General features: G+C 43.3%; 1 protein-coding gene across 2 annotated transcripts in view; it reads right to left on the bottom strand.

The window, feature by feature from the left end:
• Nucleotides 1-582: 582 nt before the first annotated feature.
• LOC105275291 (plexin domain-containing protein 2) overlaps nucleotides 583-12,388 on the bottom strand; it is a 32,692-nt gene continuing 20,886 nt past the window's right edge. The window contains exons 2-8 of one of the 2 annotated variants that reach the window (XM_011332030.3): nucleotides 6,839-7,212; nucleotides 5,987-6,379; nucleotides 5,293-5,485; nucleotides 4,399-4,608; nucleotides 3,531-3,902; nucleotides 3,067-3,203; nucleotides 583-2,676 (exon numbers count right to left, since the gene is read on the bottom strand). In XM_011332030.3, coding sequence (XP_011330332.1) covers nucleotides 2,608-2,676; nucleotides 3,067-3,203; nucleotides 3,531-3,902; nucleotides 4,399-4,608; nucleotides 5,293-5,485; nucleotides 5,987-6,379; nucleotides 6,839-7,212 — 1,748 coding nt within the window. In that variant the 3' untranslated portion in view covers nucleotides 583-2,607. Of the gene's footprint in view, nucleotides 2,677-3,066; nucleotides 3,204-3,500; nucleotides 3,903-4,398; nucleotides 4,609-5,292; nucleotides 5,486-5,986; nucleotides 6,380-6,838; nucleotides 7,213-12,388 lie in introns of both variants that reach the window. The other variant, XM_011332029.3, reaches the window with a different exon arrangement.

The following is a 12,388-nucleotide window of genomic DNA, read 5'->3' as shown; positions in this document are numbered from 1 at the left end:
GCTCAAGTTTCGCCGTTCAACACGAATCTGAAGTGCAAATACATTACGTGCCGCTGACTAAAAGTAAAAATAGCAAATTATCTATCAAATTGATGAGATTCATTTATCATAAATTCTCTGATAAATTGGCATTATGCGATCAGGATATTATTTCAATTCTGGATACATATCTGTCCTAATTTGATAATAATATTTCGTCACGCTAACAGAATTTAATTATTCACAATATGCATGATGTTTGCATGCAATTTCCATTAGCGTGTGCAGGTATACGACCGCGAGTGCGATTTAATACACCCAGTGTCACCTGGCCATGAAAGCCTGAAACTAGCCTGAACGTTTATCGACTGCAACACGCGCGTATATAAAATATACGTAACTTGAAGCCCCAACTGTGATTTTTAAATTATATTTCACAAATCCACAAATATAAATATGAATACCTTTATCTTTTTCCTTTACAAAACAAATCATACCTCGATAAATTCATTCTTACTAAATTTATTCTTATTTTCTTGGACGGAAATTGAAGAAGTGGAAAAAGGATGTTCGCGAATAACGAGAAGGTGCGCATTGCGCTTTACTACAATAATTATAATATTTATTATCACAAACTATATGAGTTAAATCGTACACAGTAATGTAAGGAAAGCCGTTGACAAGTTCGACGAGATAATTCACTCCTGTCCCCTCTCGTTGGGTCGCCGTTGGCGACGAGTGACAACGGAATCCGGCACAGGCGTGCGTGCTAACTCTACAAATCGCTATCGACGGTTTACAGCTTCTTACAGTTGCGTTCCCCAAGAATTTTCCGCAAGTGAAGACCGAGATGATCCTCCGGGAGTCTTACGACGATCCGTGGATCCGCGTGATGCCGTAAGATTTGTCCCTTTCCTTCGGTCCTTTGCTCGTTGCTCGCACTTCCGTTTAATGTACACGATATGTATCGCCCAAAAATTTTACGAGGAAGGCACCCTTCGTGATGCGGTGAATTATACACTTACAATTAGATTAAAAATTATATTGCCTCGTATAACTACTATATACACTCGCGACCTAATAATATTGTAGAATGCTACAAGATTTTCGTATATATATATAATATAATATATCTCGTGCTCTCTTCTTATGGTTTTTTTTTTTACTTTATCTATATCGTCTTACACGCGTATTACAAGGTGCTCGTGTGTAATCATCGAAAAATATTGTAAAAATATATTTTTGTGTGTGTATATAACTGAGAAAAATTTCCATCGGATAAACCGATTAAATATTCCCGATTATTAATTTTGTTTACCGATTAAATGATGGATATGTCCGATTACCTTCGTTGGATATGTCTCATCATTTTCTTTGTCTAAATACAATTTAATCGGATATATCCGTAATTGGATTATTCGATTATATCTAATCGAATATTTTTCTCAGTGTATATATACATCTATATAATATATAATCATTTGTATTTATATAAATGCGCGTGTATTTATATGTGTGTATTGTCCGTGTGCACATGTAATATATAAATCGAGATGATGAAACTGCAGTTCGTGACTCTCGTACGTGACTCTCCACGATTCGGTTTCAAAACAGTGTACGCTTTGGAATGTAGATTCGAACGATAATGCAAATAATGCTACGACGAATTTTGCGATCGATTTCGGCTGAATAATTTTGATGTGACTCTTTCCGCCGACTCTGTTCGGAGAGCTCGCCGAACTGTAGCTTCAGCATGCTAGATCGGAACTTGATTGTTCTTCGGTTTTGTCCTCTCGCAAATTCTATTCTTTTTTTTTCTTTCCTTCCTCTCCGTTGCGCTTCTCGCCGTGAAAATTACATATACGAAATAACTGCTGCAATTTGCGTAACGATAAAGAAAACGAATTCTTAAACGATAACAAGGTATACCACGCACTAAGAAATGCTCGCATGTGAACGCTTGACGAACAAGCAAACTAATACCGGAAACCAGGAAACCTTTGCCATCAATTTCCTCGACAATTGGTGAGACGGGCCCTCATGTTTCCATAATTTAAATTTTTCAAAGGCGTCACAAATGCTACACTGTCCCGAAAATAGCTTCCCGTTTGGTACGATCGCGCGATATGAGAGTGACCTGTCGTCGCTCTTCGTTATATATCAGTATCCCTGTCTTGAATCTACGTCACATCGAATCACCCGCGATCGCTCGCGGACTCGTCCATGCATGCAGAAATTCCGCAAGTCGAATCTTCGTCAAAAAGACGAAAGCGTCGTGATGAACTTTCGTTTCCGGTCGTTCTCGATCGCGCGATACGCCTTCAGTAATACAGTCAAATTGAACACTGCGTTGCGTTCTCGTGCACGGTCAACATCGCAAGAAGAGTGGAGAAAGAAACGGATGCACGCTAGTCGCTCTGGTATTAATCGATCCCGCGTCGTCACGTCGCATTACGCTGTGAGACGATTGATCGTATCTATTATGTCTATCGTAGATCGAGCGCGGGCGGACGTTCCGCGACGCTTTTCGCACTCTGGCGAGCTTGGTGCACGCTGTACAGTTAATAGGAAGTTTGGTCCGACAGTTTCTCGCGTTGACTGTGATTTGATTCCCGTCAACGCGCCTCATCACATATGAATGGTCGCAGCTGTGTAACGGGCTTCGCCTCTTCGCCAGCTCCATTGACTTGGACGGTACTGAAAAATCGATGTCGATAGAAAATGAGAGATCAGAAAGCGAGAATCAATATTACGGTGTAAGAAAAAGTATGTAGTATGTGATATTCGATTAATGAAAGAGGCAATGAATCAATGAACGACGTTTAGTTATAAGATGAACAAAATACATCGATAAATCCACAAGATTCAATAACTGAAAAGATCGTAAATAAGTGACGTAAGTCGATAATCGATATTGAATGGGCGATAAACAGGTAATCGGTGTATGGATCGGCGATAAGATAAACGTGATGGTAATAAGAAAATGCAATAAACGAGGAATAAAAATGTGATAAACTCGCTTGTTTGCGTAACTACGTCATAATGCAACGTGTGATTGAAGGAAACGATTAAATGATTTTCTCTTACCCTGATCAGCATTTGTCCCGACGCGCTATGTGGATTACGATAGGCGTAAGCACCCCAGCCCGCAAGACCCACCACCAGAACGATGACGGTCAGGATGCCAATTATTCCCGAAACGCCCATGTTCATGTTGCTCGCAGCTGAAAGACAAAAGGCGCAAATCAGCTTAATAAGTTATGCCACGTGTTCGAGAAAGAAATGCACAAATTATACATCGCGATGAGAGCATAAAGGCGTCAATCATTTCATCATTCATTAGAGACCAAATCGTATTATTAAACTTTGAATTTCAGAACCGCAAGTCGTACTAATTTCGATCGATCAAGATTTCAAGACTACCCTGTCGCTTAAATTGTGCAGTAACTCCATCAAAATTTGTGGAACTATCACTAAATTGATCGGATTGGCCATCTGTAGATGATGAACGAGAGACTTACTGATCACTTTACTCTCCAAGGGACTGGTACCGGGTCTGTCCTGTTTTGCGCTCATCTCGTTCGCGGTAATCGATTCCTCGGAACGCACGTGGCCGTCATGGTTGTACTCGTCGCCATTGTACGTCGTGATTTGTGCTGGACAATCGTTCGCTTCTTTGATATTGCGCACGTCGCAACCCTTTAGCAGCCAGTCCTGTCGCGACCGGGACGTGCCGGTGCTGCACTGTTTCAACTCGGGACACCACTTGCAATCGAAGTCCGGCACCTTCGTCAGGCAATCTCGACAGTTGTCCAAGTTTAGACACGTGGGTAACGCTTTCAGATAAATGACCGTGCAGTTCATGATGTCTTGTCGGTTGAAATTGACGCGATGGTACTCGTAGATGGTCTTTCGGCGCACGACTGCAACGAGAGATCAGAGATTATACTTGCGGGATTTGTACTTTCAAGGATTGTCTACAAGTCTCCTTGCTAGGCACTTGCGTAAATTGGACACAATCAGATGCTTCTATTAAACAGCGGAGATAGCGGTATCTTAGCTTATTCTTTCTTTTACCTTAAAATTGTACATATAATATATTCTATGAAAAATAAAGTTATAAACGCGTGTCGCACACAAAGGCGATAATTTTATTTATATATCCTAGTTTGCCAACTTGCGTTTTGGTGACTAGATATAGCTTTATTTCGGGCATGTAATCCTTCTATTGCCCCTAGGAGACGCCTTGGGCTAGAATAGATCCACGTGGTTAATCAACTCGCTCTTGTTCATCTAAATGCAAATGTTCCCTACGTCCGATGTTTAATAACGGCTACGCGGATCATTGTCGCGGTGACGATTACGCAACGTCGCAAGTCGGGAAAACAAATTGGGTAACGGACGGAGCTCGACACTCACAGAACACGGTCCTGTCCATGATGTAGGCGTCGCTGAGGCCAACCTTGACTGGATGCATCGTGTCCTCGATCAGTTCAACCACCAGCGGTATCACCGAGTAGACGAACACGATGTCGCCGTTCTGATGCAAGGTCACCTGGAAAGTGAATGCGCCGGCCTCTGGTTTGTCTTGCAGCACCACCTTCTCCCACTCGACCGTAAATGCCGTGCCTGTCGTGGATCAAAAAAGGGGTATAATCTCATGCGTTGCGGTCCCGGTAACGTGCGGACTTCGGTAACGCTTTCGCACGAGTCTTTTTTGCGCCGTTTCTTTATTATCAGCGAGTGCCAGATCGAGATATGCAATTACGACCGGTAAAATGTAAAGCGGTGACTTAAACGTTCCCCGCTTGGCCGATGACGCGAATGCTCTGAACACGCTCCGGTAAGAAAAATATTTGAAAATCAGCTTAAAACGCTTCGAAAAGCTGCAGCCGCTTATTTTTCCTCGAAAAACTTGAAAGCCGCTTATCTTTCGTTCCTAAGATACGAGCGATAAAATTGCATTTCGAGATATAGTCGATCATCGAATAAGCGGTTAAGAATAAATATTAAAAAAGCATACATCTGTTTTTAGATAAGCTTATTCTTCCATTGAACGGTCGCTCATTATCTAGAGCAATTTTGTATACAACATGACAACAGCATAAATTATTTAAAACGTGCTAAATATTTAAGATAACAGGCAAGCGCGCGCGAGAAATCGAGAAAAAGTTGCCTTCATGAGTCGACTGCGTGACGGATTTCGATCGACAACGATTGACCGTAGCTCTCCAGAGGAAAATGTAGGAGCAAACGTCCTTCGGCAGACACGCGAGAGCCGTCCGCCGTTTGTTCGAGAATCCGATGACTCACCGTTGTCAGCGTACTTGACGTAGCTGGCGTTCGACAGGCGGGTATCGAAATTCGCCATGAGCGGTGCGATGTACTGGGTGGCCGCCAACCAGCTGTGCACGTACTCGCCGGTGTACAGGAAGCCACCGGTAGCGATAGTGATATTGCGCACTTTGTGCCCGTAGAACGGGAAATCGAACTTCAGCTTGACAGTCTGCAACGTCACGGAGATCGCGATCCGATCGTAAAATTTACTCTCAGCGAAATCGAGAACAGCTCATTTCCGATCCATCTTGAGTCCACATTCAAGAAAACGAAACATTGAGACACGTGACCTCGTTTTGCAGAGTATTATCCAACATGATTCGGAAATGAGCTCTTCAATTGTCTGAATTCGATAACTGTCGATCGTGATCGAGATCGGGAGATAGAAAATTATGTATGTGATAGTAATCAAGTCATATCAGATTCGATCAATCTTAGTACAATGATTGTTATGAATAATCATTTCCTAATCTTCAGCATATCTTCTTAATATCTTCATTGTATCATAATTGCTATCTAACCATTATATACCAATTATAATACTAATTGTTCAATTATATCATTGTAAATCAACACACGTTGCATATATTTTCTATGTGTGTGTCGCAATTAATTACTGTAAAGTTCAAAACGCGGACTGAAGCGTGAGAAATAGGCAAGCGATTCTCACCGCGGCGCGTCGATGACTCTGGCTGAGAAGATGATTGACTTTGAGATCTGGATGATTGTCCATATCGACCCAATACTTCTTACAGATATCGGCATCGATGATGAAGGTGCTATTGTAATACTGGTGTGTGTCATAGATCGTCTTGGTAATGTTGTTCTGCGTGAGGGTGATGTTGGTCACATCGGAGAATTTGCTGATGGAGATGTCACCGATGTCATCGGACGTCTTATCAGCTTCCTCGGTCGCAACTTTCACCGGCGTCAACTCTGTCACCTTCGTCTCGTTAGTCTGGTTATTCTTGTCCTCCGTCATCGGTAGCTGCTGTTGCTGCTGCTGCTGTTCCTCCTTGGTAGTAGCGTTGCGCGTGCGATTCGCCCAGACGTGCAGCGTCGCCTACGAACGATTATAAATAGTCGGTTAGCCAGTTGCGGCTACGCATATGGCTAACGTTGGCACAGTCATATTATTTTATAAATTCGCGGATTTTAATAGATTTACTCGGAAGCCGGCTTATTTGCGTCTTGCCCCGTCGCGGCCCAGTTTGTTTTATCATTCATGATAAACCAATGGGTCGTTCGTTCCCTCGTTTTCGATAAACGGAACGGCTGTTATTCCCTTTTACTTTCTTTCTGTTCTATATACGTCCCAGTATTTTACTTTACTTGTTGTCAATTTTATTTAGTTTGTTTATCGCGGTTGCCTCGCAGCTTATTATAAGCGCGTTTTAATTCGCTCGACACTCGATGCAACCCCCATAAACAATCGCGTGGACCTACGCTTCGATAAGCTCAATAAATCTCTCTGCTTGCCGCATTATCAAGTGTTGGGTGAGTGAAATGAATGATAGTTTACCGGCTGCGGCGTTGTGCTCTTCTTCACGACATAACTAACGTTGGCGGTGCTGGACGGCTGGACGGTGGAGGTGGCTTCGCTGGTCGCATAAACCGCGGAGAACATTACATCCCTGGACGTGCTCGACGTGTTCGACGTCGCCATATACACCGCCGGTGTTGGTTGCTGCTGTTGTTGTTGCTGCGGTTGTACCAACCGCACCTGGACCGATTGGTCCTTGCCCGGCTCTTCCTTCTCGGTTGCCTCCACCGACTTGTCGGGTGTCGCCCGACGTACCCTCGCCACATTCTCGCTATCGATCAGTCTGATGCTCGAAAATTGCTCATCGAGTGATGACGTGCCCTTCCACACGGCGTAATCGTAGTAAGCATCAGCTGTAAGAAAAGAAAAAGGCATATGTTCATCATCGTACTTCGACAGACTGTAAAAAACAAGAACTGAAACAATACTGAAATAATTAACTGATCATTGTCAACCAATTTCAGCGCGCTTTCATTAGATTTCTCTGTTCACTTCTATCTGCCTGCGTCTATCTTGTCATCATTTGCACCAATCGGTCCTACGGAGAGAAGATGCACGCCACGTTCGCGCGAGAGAAGGACTCGCGTCTCAGATCCGTCCTTGAATTCGCGTTGCAATCACGATTCCCCGTGGGACGGATTATTGAATGATGACTAAGGACTAATAATGGACGTGTGCGCATTGTCTCTTCGGTTCACACAGACTCGCCCATGCGATTCCCTTCGAGGGGATCGGGTGTCCATTTAAGCGACGCGTCAACGTCAAGCCCGTTTGTCGTCGCTTGTCCGAGATCAGTGCCATGAAACGCGGATTAACCTCGATTTCTACGTTCGCGATAGTCGCCACGCGGATAATAGGCAGTTCGAGCAGGCAAGTGGGACGGGACAAAATTTTCACGTTCCGCGATCCATATTAGATCTCGCCTTCACACGAGTTGCTCTTCGCTCTTCCTGCGCAGTCTTCTGACATGCCCTGCATATTTCAGTCACAGCTCATTGACACTCTATCATGAATCCCAAATTGTCCGTCTTTCGCGTAATGATTGGTGTCTTGTAAATATGCGTTAATAATCTTGACTCTTTTAATATATTTATTATTATCATTAACTAAATTAACCGAATCGTGTCTAAATGGCGACATAAATATTGTAACTGTTAAATCATTGCACTGATGTTTTAGAGAATTTTATTTCCCGTTTCTTCAAATATTAGCATTGTGTAATAATAATAAAGTAATAATAATAGTTTCCTCATTCCTTTTATATGATTAGAGTATGTCATTAATGATTAATTTATTTTAAATCTAATGGTCATATAAAACTTGTTTGTATAATTAAGAATCTAATTGATTAGATGGAATAGATCATTTATTAATAAATTATGGTAATTATACTAAACTCCTCGATATAAAGGAGCAGTGTGTTTGGAATTGTCGATGGGGAAGAACGGGAAGCTAGGCGGCACGATCGACCGGATAGAGCAATAATTGGCGATCCGACAGATCGTAGCGAACGTGCAAGCTTGACGTCAGTGCAAACGTGCAAGCCGGAACCAATCGACTAGGCAGTCTGTTATCTTGAAAAGTTTCCTCGCCATTGCGAAACTCCCTTTAATGACGACAAATCTCCAAATTTTTAGATTTCCACCTGACTCTTAATTCAAAAGGCAAATTTCGATTCAATATTCACATAAACTGTCAAAACTCTCGAAACGAACTTTATCTCAAATGCTCTCAAGAGAAACGTCTATATCGAGTATAATTATTAAATAAATGCATAAACAAATATGTCTCGTAATATTTTTCAATGTTCTCAATAAGATCGTTTTTAATAGTGAACACTGATATTAAGCGTTAGTTAATGCAATGATTTTAACAGTAAAAAAAACAGCATAAAAGAGACGAGAACAATCACAAACTCAGAAAAGGAAGCTCTGTAGAAGCCGCAGAGAAATAAACTCGAGGCATTCGCGAGTTCCAAGAGTTTTCACCGGCTGGGTCGGGTTCACGGAGAAGTTTCATTAACTGTGCGCGCGTTAGCGAATCGACTCGATTTCTCCGAACACCTCGGCAAGAATTGCGCAAGATCGTAAAGGCAAGTGCATCGGCCGGAAGGTGCGCCACAATGCTTTCGAAGCGGAAATGCAAGACTCACAAATGCGAATTTCTCTACCACGCGATGTAAAATCTCGTTGTCCGCCGAGTTTTTGCGTTTTCGAGCGGTTGAGCCTGCGATCTAGATCGCTGAATCGCGATCGTAAACTCGCGATTTAGTGGTTTGCAATCCCGAGATGCCTGTGTAATCGAATTACGTTCTAATTGCGTAAATATTATCCAAGCTGCGCTTTAATCTGCGCAAACCTGATTGGAAATTTACAACGAGACGCTTGGTTCTCGTTGATATTCTCGCTGATTGTTGCTCGAATGGTGATATAATAATGGCGGTACGATGTACGTGCGGATTAGAAACAGCTTGAAACGCGTAACATGCACGGAGAGAAGCATGCTTGGCTAAATTAAATGGAACAGAAGCGGAGGAAAGCAGCCACGCGCTGTTTCGCAGTTACGCTTACGTATATTTATGTCCCCCACATTACTACGTCAATGTTAGTTGCCGCAATTATCGCGAGGGACAGCAGGTCGCAAGGAAATTGCGAGGTATAGCGCAGAAAGAAGTTGCGACATGCAACCAGAAATATTTGTCCAGTTCGATCTCGCTTCAATTCACGCCACTTGCGTCATTCCTTTGTTGCCGGCGAATCTTTTTACATCGGCAATGTTGCACGCAAGGTTTTGACAGAAACGTAGCTGCGCAAACAAAGGTACGGGAGCAGTGAGGGTTTAAAACATTTATAGCAATAAACATCGACGTGCCGAAATTAGAATTAACGTCACGCCAGCGTGGAAACGCACGCCAAGAGCTGGAAAATAATTATTCGCATCGCTTTGACAACAAATTGCGCGACGCCAATATTTTCTGTTCGTGACGATCTCTTTGCGGAGTGTAATGTCCACGTTAAATTGCACGTTCGATCATTTAAGATTGTGATTGTTGATTGCCAATCATAATGCGAGCCTCGCGATTGTCGTGCGAATTGTGTGCATCTAGGTGCAACACGTCGCATGTCTCACGCGAGACACGTTGATTAATACCCGTGCGATGTCCATTACACCAACGGATGTTGCGTTTTTAACGCGTGGCATTGTACATTGTTAATTAAAGCACAAGAGCTGGTTCATCAGCGCGAATACGCGCTGCCGTCTTGACGCCTCCGTGTGTATATGTACGCGGAATATATTTAGACGACGCGAATAAAAGAATACGACGGCCGCGCCATTTTTACTCCATAGATAACCGGCTAAGAATAAGTGACATGCCCCTCTCGCGATGATTTAGCAACGTCAACGCAAACCGGAGCTATACGAGAAAGTGAAGAGACTCTTCGCGTCTTCGAATCTTCTTTGTGTGTTCTCCGCAACGTTTAAATAAAAATATACTTTTGTCAATTTCAAGCAGAATGAAGCAGCTGATACTTTTGATAATAATAATCACAGATTAAAATTAATGACAATTTGATAGTCCCGAGACTGTCGCAATGTCGCATTTACGCGACTCCACCGGTTAGTTGTCCCTTGTCCAGCTATTAACCTAATTATTCCAATTATCACGCAATGAAATTCCATATTTATACGTTCCATTATATTCAATCTTGAATTACGAAGGAAACGCTTCTTTGTCACGTTTCGTCTCGCGAAATGGAAAACAACCGCACGCGCGCGGCCTTGGAGCGTATCGATTAGCGCGGAATTCTCGATAAATGAATAAAACTATTTATCATTCGTCCGTGGATTAGCGTTTCTTGCTTTACGTCATTCTCCATAGAGGACGTAGATGGAAAGTGAAGGAATTCCGAAGCGTGCGAGGATGCTTTAATTAAGAAGACCACTTGGGTTTACTGGAAAAAGATCTGCTTTGCAAAAATCGACTTTTTCCGTGGACGAAGAGGAATTTCTGGGCAGACGTGGGGAATTCCTGTGATGAGATTAATAGTTCGAAAAATAAACGCAGCCGAAAAAGGCGACCGCACGAAACAGCGCCTTTTTCTCGCGCGATATTTTCTCGCTCGACGACATTCGCGATTAATTGCAGACCGCATAAATTCCCGAGAATATGAAATGTGTGTCATTAAATCGCGCGGACGCCGTAAACACCGCGGACACGACGGAAATAGACCTTCCCGAAGAGGCCGTTCGCCTGAACTTAATCCCATATATCGGACATGCACGCGCCCGTTGCGTCCTCGTTCTAAATCTTTTTAAGGAGATTCAGCCATCGCGCGATCGAGTCCTTGGATTGATTCGCGACGATTAATCGACTTTACTTCGACGCGACTGCGAATAATTTGCCTGTGCGAATATTCGCGAATCGCCGCTCGTTTCCGAAAATCAGCCGACGAGCGAGAAGCAAAACGTTCGCTTTTGTGAAGTACCGATATTCCTCACGTCAAAGTGTCCATTATCAAATTTTTTCTTCCTTAAAATTGTACTCCGTTTGTACGATAATTGTATATTAATCCAGCGTTTGAATCGCGTATGGATGATCCGACATTGTGACGTCATCAGGAATGCTACTCGACTTGTTTCTTTTACTTGCATCGATCATTTCTCGCGGCACACTTTGCACGTTGGTCGTGGTCGCACGTACGTGTGTGAAAGGCTTTCCGTGTACGTCCGATAAATAGGGCGCGCCCATTAATCCCATTACAATCGCACGCTTTTTCCGCTTCCTCTTCCACTTGGTCGCGACCCGGTGGTATCAGAACGGAAACAGGGCGACAATCAATGTCAATGCTACGCACGTTGCTGTCAAACCACCCACACGCGAGTACGCTCTTTCCGTTTTGGACACAAAGTATACAGGGTGTCGAAAAAATGCGCAGTTGCGGAATCTCGATAATGGCCGAGGGAAAGAAGGAGCGGAATAACGAATTATATATCGCTCGAATCTCGATGACGAAGTATTTTCGCGAGATGCATAAGAAAACAGCATTTTCATCGATGACCGCATTCATTTGCGTCATCATCCAATTCGCCGCAGAAAAATCCGCGGTTCAAATGTCAAATAGCGCGAGGCGAAGATGCGCACAAACAATCTCGCGCCTGACTCCCCACTCTTTCCGGTCATGCAATATCCGTCTTCCGGTGAAAAAATAAATAACGTCCACTATTTTGATTTGGTAATGAAATCCATAGCAGATGATCGCGGTCAGACTCCGTTATCGCGCGATCGAGACCTCGTTTTTATATCAAGACCTCGTATCCCAGAGCATATATCAGTGTTCATCATCGTTGCACGGTTCATATTGCGTATCTCGTATCAATATTTCAAGATAAATAAGGCGAGATACGATAGAGCGCCGCTGCAGTACGATTAATCACGGTGATAAAGTCGGAGAGGACAATCCTTACGAACGGCGGACTTTGTTTCCAAGCTGCAGCCGATGTAAGTCGCGATCGGTCAACCGGATGACG

The sequence above is a fragment of the Ooceraea biroi genome, chromosome 11 (genome assembly GCF_003672135.1).
Source record: "Ooceraea biroi isolate clonal line C1 chromosome 11, Obir_v5.4, whole genome shotgun sequence".
NCBI lineage: Eukaryota > Metazoa > Arthropoda > Insecta > Hymenoptera > Formicidae > Ooceraea > Ooceraea biroi.
The sequence above is the reverse complement of the archived record's forward strand: the minus strand, read 5'-3'. Positions and strand labels throughout refer to the sequence as shown.